A 21,206-nucleotide genomic window follows, 5' to 3' on the forward strand; every position below is an offset into this window, starting at 1 on the left:
TACTACAAGAACAAGCAAGCTGTTTGCCTGGAAGCCATCAAGGCAAGTGGTCGGGTCCCCTCAGAGCAAACCCCCTTCCAAGACTGAGACTCATGGGGAATATACGAACAGGCATGTGTTCTGGTTGGAGACCACATTGGACACCGATAAGTGGAAGAAGGGGAAAAACAGCAATGAAGTTGGGAGCTGGGTCCAACCACATTCAATAGAATCCCGTGAGCCCAGGTGGAGACCTGGTTTGCCAGTAGTATGGTAAGACCTGGGACTCTGGAGCCCAGAGGTAGTGATATGATCACAGAGGACTAGAGTGGAGAGTGAAGCGTCTAGCTGATGTGAACTGAGGGGAGATGCCCAGGAACACCCATACCTGCAGATAGTACCCACTTGACCTGGTTTCAATGACTGGATGATCACAACTCAACTAGAAGAAAAAAGAGGGGGAAAAAAAGAGAAACCCACTATAATTTGATAAACTTTACGTATACTTATGGATGTGTTGTTGTTGTTGTTAAGTACCATGGAGTCAGTTCCGATTCATAGTGACCCTGCACAGGGTTTCCAAGGCTGTACATCTTTACTGGAGCAGAACACCTCATCTTTCTCCCACGGAATCACTGGTAGTTTCGAACTGCTGACCTTGCGATTCACACCCCAATTCGTAACTACTACGCAACCAGAGCTCCTTATACTTATGGATGTAGTAGCTCAAAAAAGGGAACAAATCTTCACAACAAGGATCACTCCCACTCCTTTGGTACACAGGGTTGACAGGATAGGCAACTTGAACATTGACTACCCAAAATGGAGGCGGGGGGCCTACAAAGGCAAGAAGTGATTCACTTACAAGCTTTTCAAGAGGGAGCCTAGTTCTAGAGGGGGCAGGGGAAGGTAGAATCTCCACTGAATGGTTTCTAATTTGTTGGGATGAGGCTCATGAAAAGAGATGGGGATAAGACTCTTGTGGTACAATAGTGAATAATTGCTATCAGGACTGACTGTGAGGGTCAGAAATGTAAAGGTAGATATTGTTTAACAAAAGGAGGGGGATGATTGATTTTGCAGTCCGGAAGTGGAGTCCTGGGACCATCAAATGAGAAGAGCAGAATGTGGGACCCTAACCGGGGACGCAGTGATGCCAGAAATGGAGGCAGAGACAATGACATGGAGAAATAGAGCAGCTGAGGACCCTGGACTCAGGGAGAGAGAAGGGCTGTGTGCTGGTGGCTGGGGGGCAGGCCTGTGGGGTGTACCCTTTGGTTGGTTGATGGTACATGGAGGGGATTATAATCATTGCAATATAACGAAATACAATAGGATGAATGTAAAACTGATGTTCTCCCATGTAGACCCACAAAATTCACAAAAACTTAAAAAAAAAAAAAAATCATACAAGTCCACAGAGGAGATAGTTGAAGAGCTGCTGGAAGAAAATTTCCCTAACATCCTGAAAAGTGAAAAGATAAGCATTCAAGGAGCTCAGCGAACCCTAGGAAAGACAGACCCTAAAAGAAAATCACCAAGACATACAATAATTAAGCTCTCCAAATTCAAAGATAAGGACAGAATCCTGAAAGCAGCTAGGGAAATGAGAAGTGTAACATACTAAGGCAAGTCAATCAGATTAAGCTCAGATCTCTCAACAGAAACCATGTAGGCAAGAAAGCAATGGGGAGACAATATAAAACCCTGAAAGAAAGAAACTGCCAACCAAGAATCTTCTACCCAGCAAAGCTGTAAATCAAATATAATTGTGTAATCAAAACTTTCCAAGATAAACAGGAGCTAAGGGATTTTGCCAAAGCCAACCCTGCAATGAAAAACATCCTAAAGGGAGTTCTGTGGACCAAAAACCAACAAGAGCAGACAACAACCAGAGATTGACATACGTGGCAGCATCAATCGACAAATGGAAAATTCAAGAACAGAATAAAACTATAAGAACAAATTCAGAAGATCTGGGAGTCAGTCTAATACCAATAACAATTACAATGTAAAAGAAGGTAAATACAGAGGAACAGATATCCAGGTGGTGAGAAGGTCAGGTCAGGGAGATTACAGGATAAAATAGACTGTCTTAAATGGGTTGGAGTAGGGGTTTGGGGGGAGGTGGAGGGAGGCAGCAGTAGAGCACAGGATAAGGGCATACACATAATAGTTTGGGCATTGGGAATGGCAATACAAGGAGGGGGAGGAGGTGGAAGAACTCAGTAGATAGTGGAACACTGAGAAAGGTTTGAATAGCCTAATTGGGACAGAGGTAAATAGTGATGCATGAGCAACCTTGGAACAACAGGGCTCTCTGATACAGGGATTGAGGCATAGTCTGAAGAGGGGAGATAATACTAAGATGCTTGACTGTCTTATCAATATTGGTTCACCTTGCCTACTACTGTAAAATATACACTTGAGTGGGATAGAAAGGAATGTTGGGAAACATGATTACAGAAAAATTGTAAGCCCGTCTTCAGCCTATAATTGAATGGAATACCGAAAAGGGGTTCGAGAACTTGCCCAGTGAAATAGTCCTCTTGCGGAGACTTTACAGAGTATAGAACATTAGGTGGAATCCAGAGTCCCACCCAGAACCTTCTGAGGTGGGACATTCCCACTAGCAAGGACAAGCTGACCAGCCTGGAACAGCTAGAGTGACAGAAGATACATCTTCAAAGAAAGATCATCAGGAAAAACCAAAAAAAAAAATATTCAACATGACAAGAATAAGCAAGCTTTTTGCCAGGAAGCCATCAAGGCAAGCAATCAAGTTCCTCAGGACAAATTCTCCTGTAAGACTGAAACTCAAAGGGAACACATGAGTAGGCATGTAAGCTTGCTGGTGACCACATTGGTCTACTGTAAGTGGAAGAAGGGCAACAATGAAGATATGGGCTGAGTTCAGCCATGGTCCATTGACACCCATTGACCTGAAGATGAGAGAGAGAAGAGGAAGGGCTGCTGGTTCAAAGTGTATTGAGACCTGGGGACACCTGAGCCCATGGACAAGGACATAGCCACAGAGGGCTAGAGCTGAGAGTAAAGCATCCAGCTGATACAAAGTAAGGGGAGATGCACAAGAACACCCAAACTTGCTGATAGTACTCATTTGAACTAGCCTCAAAGGCTTGATAATCAGAACTCAACTTTGTTGTTAGGTGCCACTGAGTTGGTACCAACTCATAGCGACCTTATGCACAGCAGAATGAAACAATGCCCAATCCTGGGCCAACCTCACTATCATTGCCACGCTTGAGCTCACTGATACTGCCACTTTGCCAATCCATCTCACTTGGGGTCTTCCTCTTTTTCTCTGCCCCTCCACCTTACCATGATATTCTTCTCCAGCGACTACTCCCTCCTGACAATATGTCCAAAGTATTAGAGATGAAGTTTGGCCATCCTGGCTTCCAAGGAGCACTCTGGCTGCGCTTCTTCCAACAAAGATCTGTTGGTTCTTTTGACAGCCCATAGCGCTTTCAATATTCTCTTCCTTATTCACTGTCCAGCTTTCGCATGCATATGAGGTGATAGAAAATACCATGGCTTGGGTCAGGCGCACCTTAGTCTTCAAGCTGACATCTTGGCTCTTCAACACTTTAAAAAGGCCTTGCGCAGTAGATTTACCTAAATCATTATGTTGTTTGGTTTCTTGACTGCTGCTTCCATGAGTGTTGACAGTTGATCCAAGAAGAATGAAGTCCTTGACAACTTCAATCTTCTCTCCATTGGTAAGAATGTTGTTTACTGGTCCATTGATGAGGCTTTTTGTTTTATTTACATTGAGATGTAATCCACACCAAAGGCTGTGCTCTTTGATCTTCATCAGTAAATATTTTAAGTCTTCTTCACTTTCAGTAAGCAAGGTTGTATCATCTGTATATTGCAGGTTGTTAATGAGTCTTCCTTCAATCTTGATGCCACGTTTTTCTTCATATAACCTAGTTTCTTGGATTATTTGCTCAGCATACAGGTTGAATAAATATGGTGAAAGAATACAACGCTGTTGCGCACCTCTCTTAATTTTAAACCATTCAGTGTCCCCATGTTCTGTTTGGATAACTGCCTCTTGGTCCCTGTACAGATTCCAAATGAGCACAATTAAGTGTTCTGGAATACTCGTACTTCACACTGTTGTCCATAGCTTGTCATGATCCACACAATCGAAAGCCATTGTGTAGTAATAAAGCACAGGTAAACATCTTCCTGATATTCTAAATTGCAACAGAGAAGGAAGGAGTCTTCACATCAAGTATCAATGCTATCCCCTCTATACACAGGGTAGATAGCGACAGGCAATTTAGACATTGGCTACCTAAAATGAAGGGAGCATAAAGGCACAAAGTCACTGGCTTACAAGGTTTCAAGTGGGAGTTTAATTTAAGAGTGTGTGGGAGAAGAAAGAGTCTCGACTGAACAGTTTTCATCTTGTCTAGATGGGTCTGGTTAAAAGAGATGGGGATAAGATTCTTATGATTCAATAGTAAGTAATTGTGAAAGAACAAACAAGATGGCAGATTGGGCAGAAGTGCAGTGAGGAGCTCTGCCAACAACAACACAGAATACTGGACCAAACAGGCTCAGGGGATAGTACCAGAACTCTGAACCACATATTCAGGAATATTTAGAAGGTTGGAAGGCTTACAGCTAGGGGAATTTGTAGCAGCAAGAAACCCATTGCTTTCTAATTCAACATAATTAAGACCATATATACAAAATCAACAGCTAACATCACTCTCAATGGAGAGAAACTGAGAGCCTTCCCTTTGTAAACAGGAACCAGACAAGGATTCTCTTTGTCACCACTCCTATTCAATATTGTTCTGAAAGTCTTAGCCAGAGCTATATGGCAAGATAGGCAAATTAAAGGAATCCAAATTGGCAAAGAGGAAATAAAACTCACTCTATTTGCAGACGATATGATTCTATACATAGAAAACCCCAAAGACTCAGTAAAAACAAACAAACAAAAAAACACCAAACACCGGACCTCATTGGAAGATTCAGAAAAGTGGTAGGGTAAAAGAACAGTATACAAAAATCAGTTGGATTCCTCCATACATAATGACAGTGCTGAAAAGGAAATTAAGAAATCAATACCATTTACAAAAGCTGCTCAAAGAATGAAATATTTAGGAATAACTATAACTAGAGAAACAAAGGAACTATACAAAGAAAACTACAAAACACTACTACAAGAAACCAAAAGAGCCCTACAAAATGGAAGAATGTACCATGCTCCTGGATAGGAAGACTTAACATTGTGAAAATGTCAATACTACTCAAAGCAATCTACACATATAATGCAATCCCAATCCAGATTCCAGTGACATTCTTTAAAGAGATGAGACAAACAATTACAAAGTTTATATGGTAAGGAAAGAGATCCAGGATAAGCAAAGCACTGCGTACGAAGAATAACACAACTGGAAGCCTCTCACTCCCTGATATCTGGTACTGATACAATGAAAATATACATAGATCAATGGAACAGAATTGAGAATCCAGAAATTAACCCATCCACATACATTCAACTGATCTTCGATAAAGGGCCAAAGTACACGAAATGGGAAAACATAGTCTTTTCAAAAGATTCTGCTGGCAGAACTGGAAACAGATGGGCAAAAGCATGAAGCAAGACCTTTACTTCAAGCCATACACAAAAACCAACTCACCATGGATTAAAGACTTAAATGTGAATCCCAGAATTATAAAGATCATTGATGAAAAAATAGAGACATACAGAAAGTTTGTAAACCCATTTTCAGCCTATAACTGACTGGATTATCTAAAAGGAATTCTAGAACATGCCCACTGAAATAAGCTTCTTGTTGAGTCTTTGCAGTGTATTATGACCTTAGGTGAAATCCTGAGTGCCATCCAGAACCTTCTTAGATGGGACATTCCTACTTGAAAGGACAAGCAGATCAGCCTGCAACAACTAGAGCAACAGAAGATATCTCTTCAAAGAAAGATCAGCAGGAAAAACCCAAAACAAAAATGGCCGTATGATTGGCTACTATAAGAACAAGCAAGTTGTTTGCCAACAAGGCATCAAGACAAGCAATCAACTCCCTTTAGGACAAACCCCCTCAAAGACTTAAAGGGAACACATGAACAGGCATGTAAGCTTACTGGTGACTACATTGGTCTACTGGTGAGTGGAACAGGAGGAAAGGCAGCAATGAGGTAATGGGGTGAGTTCAAGCATATTCCATAGACTCCCGTCTATGTAAATTGCTACAATTTGGGAAACCTGACCTATATTCATGGAGGTAGTAACTCTAAATACCAATAGAGAAGGAAGAAATCTTCACATCAGGTCCAACCACTCTGGGAAACAGTATGGTGCTTCCTCAGAAAGTTGGAATAGAAATATCTTATGATCCAGCAATTCCTCTACTTGATATATATCCACAAGAAATATGAGCCATATCATGAATAGATATCTGCACACCAATGTTCATAGCAGCACTATTTACAGCAGTAAAAAGATGGAGACAGTCTAAGTGCTCATCAATGGAAGAATGGATAACAAACTTTGGTTCATACACACAATGAAATATAATGCTACCTTGAAGAGGAGCAGGAAGCTGCAAGCCACCACATAACATGGATAAACCTTGAGGACATTAAGCTGAGTGAAATTAGTCTCAATAGGACAAATACTGCAAAAGACCATTATTGTGAAAGCTTAAGAAAGGATACCCATAGTAAAAGGGGAAAAAATTCTTTTTGTTGGTTATTGGTGGGGTTAGGGTGGGATGGGGGGCTTGGGAGTGGAAGGAGGGGAGATGGTAGAGCACAGGGTACATGGTAGATACATCATAATTTGGGTGTTGGGGAGGACAATATACAAGAAGGGGAGGGGATTCCCACAAGGTACATAGGGGAACAATGAGACAGGTTTGCATGGGATAAATGGGACAGAGGTAAATAGTGATGTATGCTCAGTCTAAAGAGGGAAAATAATGTTAAGATGCCTGACTGTCTTACAGATACTGGTTTCCCTTGCCTACTATTGTAAAATAGACACTTGAGTGGGAAACATGATTACAATTTGTAAGCTCGTCTTCAGCTTATAACTGATTAGAATACCTAAAAGGAGTTCCAGACCTTGCCCAGTGAAATAGGCTTCTTGAGGAACCTTTGTAGTGTATAGTACCTTAGATGGAATCCTGAGTCCCATCCAGAACCTTCTGAGGTGGGACATTCCCACTAGAAAAGACAAGCAGATCAGCCTGGAACAGCTCGAGGAACAGAAGAAATATTTTAAACAAAGACCAGCAGGAGAAGTCAAAACAAAATTGACAGTATGATTGTTTACTAAAAGAACAAGCAAGCTGTTTGCTGGGGAGCCATCAAGGCAAGCAACCAAGTCCCTTTGGGACAAATGCCCCTCCAAGACTAAAACTCAAAGGGAACACATTAGCAGACATGTAAGCTTGCTGGTGACCACACTGGTCTACTGATGAGTGGAAGACAGGGAAAGGCAGCAATGAAGTAATGGGTTGATTTCAGCCGTGTTCCATAGCCTCCTCTTGACCTGGAGATGAGAGAGAGAAGTGGAAAGACTAGTTGGTCCAACGTGGGGTGAGACCTGAGGACTCCCACGCCATGGAGGGCTAGAGCCAAGAGTGAAGCATTGAGCTGATATGAAGTGAGGGGAGAAGCAAAAGAATGCCCAAACTTTCAGAGTATACCCATTTATCCTAGCTTCGGTGGCTTGATAATCAACACTCTACTAGAGGAAGATAAAAATTTTTGATACAGGAAACAAGTGTAAATTGCTACAATTTGATGAACTTGACCTATACTTATGGATATAGTAGCTCAAAATACCAACTTAGAGGGACGGAGTCTTCAAATCAAGGATTCATACTATCCCCTTTGTGCATAGGGTTTTTAGGGATGGGCAACTTAGACATTGGCTAACTAAAATGAGGGGTAGCTATAAAGGCACAAAGTGACTGGCTTACAAGTTTTCAAGAGGTAGGTAATTTTCAAAGTGTGTGGGGGGGGACAGGGGGCGAAGGTTGAATCCCCACTAAATAGTTTTCATCTCAAGACAGGTCAGGTGAAAGGAGATGGGGATAAGATTCTTATGATTCAATAGTGAGTTAACTGTTATCATGATGAATTTCAGTTGTCATGACTGTACAGTTATAAGTTTTGTAACAAATATGGGGGAGTAGTTAATCTTACATTCCAGGAACAGAGGACCCTAGGACCATCAAGGGAGAAAAGCATGAGCAGAATGTGGGACCCTATCCAGAGAAGCAGTGACACCAGAGATGGAGATAGAGCAGCTAAGGACTCTTAAACTCATGGAAAGAGAAAGGCTGTCCTGGCCACCAACAGGCAAGTTTGCAGAATATGCCCTTTGGTTGTTTAAGTAATTATATATTCCTGATTGTTTTTGGTACATCAGAAAAAACCAGAGGGAATAAAAGCAAATACTATTGATGATGCATGGAGGGGATTTTAAAATGACGTGTGTAAAACCGATGTTCTCCCATATAAACTATCAGTTAATTCACAATAAAAACTTAAAAAAAAAATGTGTCAACTTGGCAAGGCCACAATTATGGTGGGATGCAACACCCTTGTTCAGGTCACAGCCTTGATCCAGTGTAAGGGAAGTTTTCCTGGGGTATGGCCGGCATCACTTTTTATCTTACAAGAGAAAAAAGAGAAGTAAGCAAAGAGAGATACCTATTACGGCCAAGAAATAAGAGTAGAGACTGGTGTTCATCCTTTGGATTAGGCATCCCTGTGCTGAAAACCTCCTAGAACCAGGAGACAGAGAAAGCCTTCCCTTAGAGCCAATACACTGATTTTGGACTACTAGTTATGTGCCACCAAATCGGTTCTGATTCATAGCAATCCTTTACAGGGTTTCTGAGGAGTGACTCGTGGTTTGAATAGGCAATATAGTGGTTATCAGTCTAACTGCAAGGTTTGGAGTCCTGGTATATTTTAGGATAAACAATGGACTGCTAACCACAAGATTGTCAGTTCAAACCCACCAACCACTCCTCAAAACCCTATGCAGTGTTGCTATGAGTCGGAACTCACTGGGCGGCACTTAATGATTTGAACTTCTAGCCACCTAAAATATGAGAAAATAAATTTGTTTACGGTTCACCCATTTACATCCACTACTTAGCCCTGAAAGACTCTAAATTTGTGACTTCTGTGCCATAAAGATAAGGAGGAAGTGTGAAGGAGCCTTCCAGAACTTTGAGGGGTGTCTTTTTTCCATAAGTCATCTTTCAGATTTGCTTTAACTCTTTTTTGAATAAATGCAGTGTGGGGTGTTCCTGCCCCTTCACACTGTACCAGTTCAGGGTGTTCTAGCTTGTATCTGTGTAGTGCTACTAGAAAAATGTTTTTGTTTTTGTTTATAGATGTTGCTGTTGTTGTTAACCTTTGTAGCAAATAGAGCTGGCCACAGTATTGGGCACTTCTCAAAAAACAATGAGATGACATGTGACTTCTACCTTAATAGCCCTGTTAGGGTGGGTACATATGTTACAAGACATGTAAGGTCACTGTGGGCAACAGTCATTTAGAGCACTACTACTCGGTGTGGTCTCCATCCAGTGGCATGACATCTGGGAGACCATTAGAAATGCAGATTCTCAGTCCAAATGTAGACCTTCTGAATCAGATTCTTCATTTTACCAAGATCTCTGGGTGATTTGTGTGCATACATACCTCCTGTCTAAGAAGCTCTGGTAGCATAGTGTTTACGAATCGGCTGCGAACCTTAAGGCCAGCAGTTTGAAACTACCAGCCGCTCCGCAGGAGAAAGATGAGGCGTTCTGCTCCCGTAAATATTTACAGCCTTGGAAACCCTGTCTAGGGTCGTTATGGGTTGGAACCGACTTGACGGCACTTAACAACAACAACATACCTCCTGTCTAGGAAGCAGAGTTTATTTCCTAGCAGAGTAGTCAGGCATGGTGCCAAGTCAATTATCATCATCAGAATGAGGCCCTGTTCTGGGCACTGAGGACCTGGAAATGGAAGAAAGATGCGGTCCCTTACCCTCAAGGAGCTTGCACACAGCCAGCTGTAAGAACCAGGACAGGACTGGTGTGAAGACAGGAAAGTGGCACAGGCTGCTTTATGGAGAAGGTGGCTCTAAAATAATCTCTGGTGAGAGTAGAAGCATCATTTGTTGTAAGAAAATTCCTTTTACATCTTTAAGGCCTATAGAATTATTCAAATGCTTTGTTCAAGTTCTTTGCTGAAGGTAGCACCTTCAGCTGGATTTCCCCAGCTCTTTGCTCAGCCGCCTGGTGCACGGAGGCCTCTCTGAACCTCAGTTTTCTTCTGAAAAATGGGACAGTTTCTACAACATATAAATTATAGAGGTTATCCATGCTTTAATTTGAGTCACAAAACCACTCCATGAGAGAGGCAGAGTATTGTAAAAGGATGTTTATCATGGAAGTAATTTTCGTTAAAAAAAAGTCTTGTACATTGTTATTGTTGTTAAGTGCCGTCGAGTCGGTTCCGACCTGTAGCGACCCTGCACAGAGTTTCCGAGGGTGTAAATCTTTACGGGAGTAGAAAGCCTCATCTTTCTCCCGCGGAGAGGCTGGTAGTTTCAAACTGCTGACCCTAAGGTTCACAGCCCGATTCGTAACCACTACGCTACCAGAGCTCTAGAATATAACATATAAAAAATATGTGTACTTTACATTTACACTGCATATGATCAAATATATGTATATTCTATTGACAATGTTTTCCTGAAGTGTGAGAAAGACAGAGATAGAAAAGAATTCAACTTTAGTGGAATCCTGGTGATCTGAGGGGAAGGAGTAAGGATGATTTTTTTTCTTCTAATCTCCAGCGCCCTCTGTTGAAGCATTCAGCCAAAAATTATTTAAATCTGCGCTTCTCAATTAATCCACTGGACAGCAGTGTGCTCCTCATACAGTAATGGGAATGTGACTCTCCTAGAGGTTCTACAATGTAGATTCTGATTCTGTGTGTCTGGGGCTGAGCCTAGGATTCTGCAGGAGAGGCCAATGCTGGACAACACTGCATAGCAGTTTGCAAACTACAACAGCTATCAAGGGGTCTGCATTCACCATCAGGTCCTAGCGTCCTTCCAGCTCATAAACCACCTGAACCCATTGTAGGAGGCCACCCATCACCCAAACAAAAGGGCCCAAGGAGCAAACGTTGTTGTTGTTAAGTGCCATGGAGTCTATTGCTACTCATAACGACCCGAGGAGCAGCTGGTGAGCTTGAACCGTGGACCATGTGATTCAAATCAGTTCATTAAATCACACAGGCACACCAGGACTCCACAGAGTAAACACCAGGGCTTTCAAAACATTAGCCTGAACCTAGAACGCCACACCCCTACTCCACCGAAGACTTCTTGGAACCCGAATCGGCCTATCCGCTCTCATCACGTGAGTTTATCGTCACATGATCCCGCCGTCCAATCGTGGCGCGCTCACGACCCTATCTGTGGCAGGAGCCGCTGGCCAGCAAGGCGCTGTCTGCGGACATCATGGCTGGGAGGCCGCTGCCTCCAAGCGGCACTGTGTGCGCGGCCGCCTATCCCGACACCCCTGCCGAATTTCCCCTGCACCTCCAGGCCGGCGCGATGCGGCGCCGCTTCTGGGGCGTGTTCAACTGCCTGTGCGCCGGCGCGTTCGGGGCCTTGGCCGCCGCCTCCGCCAAGCTGGCCTTCGGCAGCGAGGTCGAGCCCGGGGCACTGCTGCTGCGGGCGGGCGGGTAGTCTGGGCGGAGGAGGGGCGCTGCAGGGCCCACGGGGCGCCCGGGATGGAGCGGGGGTAGAGATGCAGGACGCCACCTTACCTCGCCTGCGGGTGCGGCCTAGTCCCTGTCCGGCCGCCGCACTGCTGTCAGCCATGGTGGGAGAGCACCCTTCAACTCTAAATCACATCAAGCCCTTGTCCAATGTAGGCGGTAAGATATGTCAGGGACGGAGGCCTCTTTGTTTAACAGACATAAAATTGTTCGTCCGATTGGGCTAGTGCACTCTTGGGGAAGACATACACACCTACATCCATCCTCAACCTCATTTTAAATCTCGCTACATTGACACTTAAAAAAAGCCTATTACCCATTTCAACTCTAAATTAGCAGGTGTTCTGACTGGTGTGCCCTGCTGGCCTGAAATTTGAGTGTATTGTATACTAGGTGAAAGGGAAGACTGACAAGAACATTCTGGATAGTCTGACAACGGAACTCCAAAACTGCCTCTCTATATCTGCTGAAGTGTCAGCATCTCGTATCTCCCAGCCCCGCTTACTAGAGCTTGGTTGCCTGTGCAACCCTATGCTCTGAACTGGACAGGAGGTGGACTGAAAGCCAGAATGATATCAATTCAAACTTATTTAAGGCTAATCCAGCGAGAGCTATTAAGAGTGGTGGTAGGGTAGGTACGTGGTCCAAAGTAAGATGCGTGACCAAGGGATCCTGCGGTTTTCTAGTCCTATTCAGAAGTCAAACAGGCTTTGGTAACCCTTTATATAAAGGGATTGCACATGCCCATACCATGACTTTATGTAAATTATAAGAGAAGATATTATTTCAACTGCTGGAAAACTAAGAGAAATCTCCTAGAATATGATGTCTAGGTGTCCACATCCTCCAGAGAAAGCAGCCCTGTCTAAACTGGCATCAAGTTGATTAGTAATGACCCCTATGGTTGATGGTTCAAACTCACTAACAGAAACTTGAAAACCCTATACAGAGTCGCAATGAGTTGGAACTGACTCGAAGGCACTTAATAACAATAGGCCTGAGGAGAACTCCCTAAGATGTGTGAGACTAAATCTTGACAGGAGCAAGCAGCCATTTCGTGGTGCAGCTGGTGGATTTTAATATTAGTAGCCCAATGTTCAACCCACTACACAACCAGAACAGCTCAATCTTTGTTGTTCCAACTCACAGCGACCCTGTATAGCGTTTCCAAGGAGCAGCTGGTGAGCTTGAACTTCTAACCTTGCAGTTTAAATTGACCTTGTGGTCCAGTGCTTATCCTACAGTGCCACACCAAGATTCCAAGCTAGGTGCATACAGAACTCTACTGGCAGGTTTCTAACTTGAGACCAAAAAGGGGGTCTACACATTCTTTGTGGAGGGGACTTTTAAAGACCCTCTCTTATCTCAAGGCTCTCTACTTAAGCCAAAAAAAAAAAGGGGGGGGGGGAAGGTTAGAAGTTTTCACAAAGCAACACTGTCTCGGGTGATTTTTCCCATGCCAGGCTGTATGCTGCTGCTGAAGAGTGTGAGGCTCACCGCCTGGCTGTGAATCCTGGGGCTCACACCCGCTGTGACATTTCAGCAAATTACTTAATCTATACGTCAAACATTTTTTAATCTGTAAAATGAAGTTAAGGGATAAAAATGCATTTAAAGTCCTAAAAGCACAGGGCTTGCTGCAGAAATTGCATTGGGACCTGCCTGAATAGGTTGGAACCTAACCAGAGCAGGGAGGTCAGTACTCACACTGCCAATGACTACCAGATACCTGACCTTCTGGGGCTAATCTCCAAGCCTTGGTCACTGGTGTTAAATAGGATGAGTTTGCTTCATCTATAAAATGAGTCTGCTGCCCATTGAGGGGTAAGTGAAGTCCTAAGCAGGAAAGTTCTGAGGCCCTGTAGACTGTGGTGGGCTCTCAGTATGGGCTGGGCTGCTGGCTCTTGGCCCCTCTGTCTCAGCGTGTTGTGAGTGGGGCTGCAGTTCACATTGCCCAGGGTGGACGTGACTTCAGTGATGCTTTCTCCCACAGGTCAACACAGGCTTATGCGTATTAGGCATTGTGGGAATGGCATTCACCAATTCTCTGATGTGGACGTTCTTTAGCCGGGGCCTGAGTTTCTCTATGTCTTCGGCCATTGCATCTGTCACAGTGACTTTTTCAAACATCCTCAGCTCGGTGAGTAGCCTGTCCCAAACCTGGGCTCTGGGAGGTAAAGCTTGTCACTCGGTCTGGGTGAGTTGTCCTTGGAAAACTGCTTTCCTAGAAGGAGTGAGGACAGGAACTGAAGGCAGAAACTTGGATGTGACTTGATTTCTGTGCAGTAGGCCAGCCAGAGCCTTCAGATCAACAAGCCACCTATTGGTAGTGAAATGTGGCCTGAGACTTCTTTGCAGGGCATCCATGGGCCAGTCTAGGTAGTCTTCTTCCATCCTGCCCTCTCCCTTCGCTAGATCCCTTGCTGATTCTGCTCCATAACCTATCTTAAAAACAGATCCATATACTCCAGAGGGTTTGGGTGAACTCCAAATGAATTATTCATTCCAGACCACAGAGAAGGATCCAGTGAATCCCAGGCTGCTGACAGACTAGGACTGGACAGATACCTGAGGCCTGAGCCACACCTATTGTGTTAGAATCTCCAAGCTGTGGAGTCTAGGGCTCTGGGTTCCCAGCCCCTCTAGTGATAGTGATGTACAGCCAGCCTGGGGAGCACCTCTCTGTGACCTCTCGATAGATCCATTTTGAGGTTTAACTGAAGGATTGGGATATGTGCTCAAGTACATGACACGTGGATGTTCTCATGGACACAAAGTTAAGACCTCACTGACTCAAGCTCCTGAGACAGTTGTCTCCATTAACTTGGCCTGAAGTTCCAGTGTGTCTGGGTTTTTGCTAGAAAGTTTTTTCAACTGCAGTCAGTAACCATTTCTGGTAGTGCTAGAACCATTTTAGTTTTCTAGCAATAAAGCTTCCTGCACATATTTTTTAAGGAGCCCAAGCATAGTGGTTACAAATTAGACTGCTAACCTCAGGGTCAGCAGTTCGAAACTACCAGCTATTCCATGGGAGAAAGATGAGGCTTTCTGCTCCCGTAAAGATTTACAGCCTCGGAAACCCTGTACAAGGTCACTGTGCATCAGAACTGACTCCATGGCACATAACAACAATGACAGTGATGGTTTGGCACTATGGGTTAATGTGTCAGACTACAGAGTTGTTTGAACTGCAAGGTTGGTGGTTCAAGGTCACCAGCTGCTTCTTGGAAACCCTATACAGGGTCGCTCTGGGTTGGATTGGATTCAAGGCACTAAACAAAATGATAAAATGGGTAAAGTGCTGAGCTGCTAACCTCAAGGCTGGTGAGGGAACCCCACCATGCACTTCTGTTCTGGAGCTCTCATGAAGATCTACAGTCTCCAGAACCCTAGGGAGCAGCTCTCTGGCCTGTAGGGTCGCTGTGAATCGGAACTGACTCGATGGCAGTGGCTCTTGGTTTTGTTTAGACCGGCCTCCTTGTAGGGCTGTTGCAGCCAGCTCTGGTGGTTTCTGGATGGAGAAGTTGAGGTGACTGACTTTCCCTGGCTTTTCGTCTCATTTCCCCAACAGCAGTGTCCACTCAGTGGAAGGCCATGAACCTATTTCTAATGGCCCTGAGTCAAGTCAGGGATAGAGAGCACCGACACAAGCTGGCAGAGAACTGTTTTGAGATGTTCCTCAGTTAGAATGTAGAGACAAGGTCCAGGTGGTTTGGCCAACCCTCTTCATCCTTGATGATGGAAACAACTGGGGGACACCTAGCAGAGCACTAAATTGGCATCAGAACTGCCTTGAGTTTGGGATGATGGTGGGGTGGGATGGTGGTGGTGCGTCTTAAGCTTAATACATCCATATTCATCTAGGGATTGACAAGCTACCCACTTCCCTGGCAGAATTATGGTTCTCAGATGTGAGGCTGGACACATGAGAGCCCTCTGAGACTCCCTTAGCTTCTAAGCTGCATTCCTCACCTGTTGGTTGAGTCTGGTGCGCACAGACTCCATGCAATGAGTGTGGCTCTTTAAAAATATGCTGCAAGCCTGAGTCCCATGCTGGAGTGATACCCCATGACCCCTGACTGCCAGCCTGTCACATGTCACCTCATTAACAAGAAGGAATACTCACATTAGATGTGAAGGAAGCCTACTGTGCAAAGCTGACCAGTTGCTGTCCCTCATTGTGAAATCCATGTCCTGTCCGCCTGTCTGAAGTCAGGCTTCGCTGAGACCCTTCTACCTTCTGGGAGCCTGAGGCCACCAAGACACTGCAGGCTGCCCCTGGCTGGAGCTGAGCCCAGCTAACTGTGGAGCTGAGGGAGGGAGAACTCAGGAGTCAGGCCCCACTGTGCTGGGCCTGCTGTCTGCTCAATGCTGAATCTCTCTCATGGACCTTGTTGAGGTCCAGTCTAATGAGGAAGGTAGTGTTCCTCTGCAGGTAAGGTTGGAATGACTAGAGGGACCTTCCTGAAGGTACTTCTGGGTTTCAAGCCCAGAACTTCTGGTGCCTTTTCTCTAGGCCTGTCAGAACAATGATGAGGTCCACCACTATGCCCCATAGGAATGAGGTCCACCATTAGACCCCAAAGGAGCAAGGTACAGCTCCGGGTTGTGAGGTTGGACCCACACTGGTCATGGTCAAGTCCTTCAGTCATGTCTACCCTACCTCATCACTGTGTCTCTCCTCCAGGCTTTCCTGGGCTTCGTGCTGTACGGAGAGTGCCAGGAGGTTTTGTGGTGGGGAGGCGTGTTCCTCATCCTCTGCGGACTCACCCTGATCCACAGAAAACTCCCACCCACATGGAAGGCCCTTCCACAGAAACAGCAGTAACACTGCTGGCTGATGGACCAGCTGGAAAGATAACAGGTCGGCCAGGGCTCAGCCAGAGGGTGGACCCAGGCTGGACAGACCTTGGGGCAGCCCTGCTCCCAGGAGAAGCAGGCCTTGGAGAGGTCTTCAGACATGAAGCTCCGGCTTCTGTAAGGGGAGACATAATGCAGAAGTGTCCTGACTGATGCTTTCTTGGTGTATCTGTACAGTGCTTTTGTTCCTCATGCCCCCAGGCCACCCCAGGCAGCCTCTTCTGCGACTAAGTCTCGGTAGATGCCAGAGCCCAGGGGTGGGTCTGCTCTTTGGGTGGTACCTGAAGCCAAACTGTGATTGTAGTCGTGTCGCTTGACCAAGACCAGTCACACTAGGATCAGTGACTGGCGGGTTTGCTGACACCTTCATGCTTCTGTGCCAGGCCCTCTGTGTCATGCTCATGTATTGTGGCCCAGGAAGGAAAATGATTAATAAATATTTTTCTTAAAGTTAAAACTATTGGGTATGGAATCTTCATTTCTCCCACGCTGTGGAGTAAGCAGAAGCAGCCAGGTGAACTGACATTCCCAGAGAGGAGGGGATGGGCTCATGGGCAGGTTCAGAGGCACTGGCCCCACGACTCGCTCCCTCTGGTGTGTTTCTTCCTGTGCTCACATGGTGGAAGCTCTTTCAATGCCAGCCATTCCCTTGGCTCTCCATGAGAAAAGTGTGACCACTTTGGGGGCTTTGTTTAACTGTATTTTACTTGTTAGGAAGGAAAGTGGCCTGGAAGTTTGTCCAGCAGCAAGCCCTGTGTGGGCATGGAATTCCTAGTTCAAACTGTCTGAACTGCCTGTATGCTTATCCAGTGTAGCTTACAGCCTGGATCTCCCCCACTTCTCCCCAGGAACCCCCCTGGGTGCCCAGAGGGCCCTTTCAGCTCTTGTGCACTTGGCTGGTCTGGTCCCAGTCAGGCTTCCCTGTGGGTGAGATAACTGACTGTAGAGGTTGAGAGAGACAGTCTTCTCTAGGCACAGCCACCTAATAAGGCCTTCACAGTTCTCCTCCTTTGTAATGGGCATCTGCCCTGAGTCCATCACTCCCACAGCAGTAAGGTAAGGAAGCTGAGGCTGAATTGAGTCATGAGTATCTGACTCCAGGGCTCAGCGCTTAACCCCTACACCAAGAAGCTCAACAAACCCCAGGAAGGATATACCCCAAAAGAAAATCACAACACATATAATAATCAAGCTCTCCAAAATCAAAGATAAGGACCGAATCATGAAAGCAGCTACGGAAAAGAAAAGTGTTACATACAAAGGGAAGCAAATCAGATTAAGCTCAGATCTCTCAGCAGAAATCATGCAGGCAAGAAGGCAATGGGGAGACATACATAAAACCCTGAAAGAAAAAAAACCTACCAACCAAGAAGCCTCTTCCCAACAAAGCTGTCAATCAAATACAATGATATAATCAAAACATTCTAGGATAAACAGAGCTAAGGGATTTTGCCAAAGCCAACCCTATACTGCAAAACATCCTAAAGGGAGTTCTGTGGATTGAGAACCAACAAGAACAGACAATAACCAGAGATTGACATATGTGGTATAGCAGTAACTCCCCAGAACTCAACTGACAAATGGAGGAGTCGAGAATAGAACAATACTATAAGAACAAATTCAGAGGATCTGGGAGGTCAGTCTATGATCAAAACAATTACAATGTAAAAGAAGGTAGACACATAGGAATAGAGATCCAGATGGTTACAAGGTCAGGTAGACTACAGCATAAAATAGACTACTTTAAATGGAGGGGAAAGTTAATAAAATATCAGGTAATCTCAAAGAAAATTAATACTTCACAACATACCAAGAAAATGAAAATCCAAGAATATGGAAACATTAAAACTGAAGAAACTGACAAGAGAGAACACTGTTGCAGACCGTGAAGGCCTGGTCAGAGGTCTGAGGCCCTATAGGCCCCAGTGTAACAGATCTAGCCACCTGGCAGTTTAATAACAAATTATTTTTCATCTTAGTGTCCAGTTATGTTTTATTCATTGCAAACATGAAGCCCTTGATATCCACAAATAAATGTAATATTTTCCTAAAAGCCAAGACTGTAAAATACCAAACAGGCAAAGTTTTTCCCTCAGAGATTTCATTCAAGGTAAATTGGGTGGCTCCCCGGTCTCTGTTCTAAGGACAATAGGAATGCCCTCCCGAAAGTGTTTCTAGGTGCTGCCTATTCACCCAGGTGTCTCTTTTCCTGAAGAACCTGGGCTGGGCAGCTGACACAATGGGAATCCTCCCAATCCTCCCTTTCCTTCCTCCATTTGAGGCTAGGTGCTAAAAGGTATGTTAATTAAGCTTGAGAAACCAAGTTGCAGTCGTGAGATTCGAACCTGCAAAGTATGATGTAAAGTTGCCTGAATGTCTGGAAAAGTAAGATTGACAGTTGTACCTTGTCTTAGCCCCTCCTAACATTGTGTATAGTTCCTCCCCTAAATAAAAGGAGGCACAGAACGAATCCAGGTGCTTTTCTGCTGGCATTGCAGGCAGTGCAGGCACTGCGTGCATTACAACTGGCAAGGCGTGTGTTACAGCATGCAGGGGCCCAGTCCAGCCTTGCAACCATACTGCCTGTTTAGCTAAGATGTTTACTATGCAATATTATGGCCTTCATGGCTGAGAAGTTTGCAACGCAGGATCTGCCTGATGCCAGTCCAGCATTCACTCTGGTTTCGGAGTGTCTCTTTGTCTCTCTCTTTGCGTCTCTGTGTGTCTTTTGCTATCTCTATCGCCGCCAGGTATCTCCTCGTGAACTGAACCCCTATGTCGAGGCAAGTCCCCGACAGAACACAAAAAATATTAATTCAGCACAGGAAGACATGCAGAACAAAGAAACCAGTAGCACCAAAAAACACAAACATAATGACAGAAATAAATCCATACCTATCAAAAATTACACTGAATGTAAAAGGATTAAATGAACTAGTTAAGAGATGGAGAGTGGCAGAATGGATAAGAAAACAAGATCCTTCAATACGCTGCCTGCAAGAGACACACTTTACACACAAGTAAAAAGGCAGACTAAAAGTCAAAGGATGGAAAAAATGTATACCAACCTAATTGCAATAAAAAATGAGCAGGAGTTGCAACACTAATCTTTGATAAAATAAAACTTTAAGGCAAAACCCAGCATAATAAGGTAAAGATGGGCATTATCTCATGATTAAAGGGTCAACTGAACAAGATGACATAACCATAACAAATATCTCTGCTCCCAAAGAGCTCCAAAATATATAAAGCAATCACTAATAAATTTGAAGAAAGAAATATATATAGTGGGTGATTTTAACATACCACTTTCGAAAAAGTATAGAACAACCAAAAAGAAACTTGACAAAGACACAGAGGAACTCAACAACACAATCAGCTAACTGGACCTCATAGATGTGTACAGAGTGTTCAACCCAACAATAGCACAATACACATTCTTTTCCAGTGCACATGGAACATTCTCCAGAATAGACTATGTGTTAGGCCACAAAACAAAAATTTACAATCAAAATACTACAAAGCATCTTCTCACACCACAATGCTATACTATTAGAAATCAAAAAAACAAACAAACAATAGGAAGGATCAAGGAAATTAAAGTCAAATACATGGAAACTGAGTAACACCCTGCTGAAAAGCGACTGGGTAACAGAATAAATAAAAAATGAATTTGCAAAGTTCTTAGAAACAATTGAGAACCAAAACACAACATACCATAATCTTTGGGACATGACAAAAGCATTGCTGAGAGAACAATTTATTGCAATAAATGCACACATCTAAAAAGAAGAAAGAACCCAAATCAACACATCTCCAACAACTAGAAACAGACCAGCAAAGTAAAACTACAGTCAACAGAAGAAGGAAGTAATAAAGATTAGAGAAGAAATAAATGAGACAGAAATCAGAAAAACTATAGAAAGAATCAACAGGACAGTCATCTAAGTAGCAACTACTGGTCTTTCAATGTGAGGAATGAAAAAGCATGGTGAAAACTGAAGATGCTTGGAATCAACTAGTTCAATGGACCAATGGAGGAGGTAAACATCAATCATCTCAACTCTGAGACCAGAAGAACTAGATGGTGCCTGGTTACACTACCAACTGCTCTGAAGGGAATCACATTAGAAGATCCCAGATAGCGTGGGAGGAAAATGTGAAACAAAACCCAAAACTTTTTTTAAAGATTGGGCTTACTGTTCATAAAGAAGACTGGAGGAAGCAGAGACGATGGCTCTCCATCACCCTTCAAGTCTAGAAGAGAATTCATCCTCTGGCCAACATTAGATAGGAATATAGAAAGGACAACAGCACTGGTAAGGTATGCTCACCATGGAATGGTTAGTCATTAGAGATCAAAAGGACAAGATTTACCTAAGGACAAACTTGAGAAGTGATGGGAAGCAGGGTGGAATGGAAATAGGAACCCTGGAAGGAAGAGAGATAACTGTTGTTGCATGGAGGACATTGCAATCATTGAGATGAAACAAAGTGTATGATTTGTTGAATTTAAAAACTGATGATCTTCTCCATAAAAAAAAAAAAAAAAA

General features: G+C 44.1%; 1 protein-coding gene across 1 annotated transcript; it reads left to right on the forward strand.

Annotated features, from left to right (window-relative positions):
* The first annotated feature begins 11,527 nt into the window (after nucleotides 1–11,527).
* TMEM42 (transmembrane protein 42) lies at nucleotides 11,528–16,621 on the forward strand. Its single transcript, XM_006868782.1, has 3 exons — nucleotides 11,528–11,722; nucleotides 13,787–13,933; nucleotides 16,481–16,621. Exons 1-3 carry the CDS (start codon nucleotides 11,531–11,533, stop codon nucleotides 16,619–16,621), a joined length of 480 nt encoding a protein of 159 aa, XP_006868844.1. The 5' UTR covers nucleotides 11,528–11,530.
* Nucleotides 16,622–21,206: the final 4,585 nt, after the last annotated feature.

The sequence above is a fragment of the Chrysochloris asiatica genome, unplaced genomic scaffold, assembly GCF_000296735.1.
Source record: "Chrysochloris asiatica unplaced genomic scaffold, ChrAsi1.0 scaffold00124, whole genome shotgun sequence".
NCBI lineage: Eukaryota > Metazoa > Chordata > Mammalia > Afrosoricida > Chrysochloridae > Chrysochloris > Chrysochloris asiatica.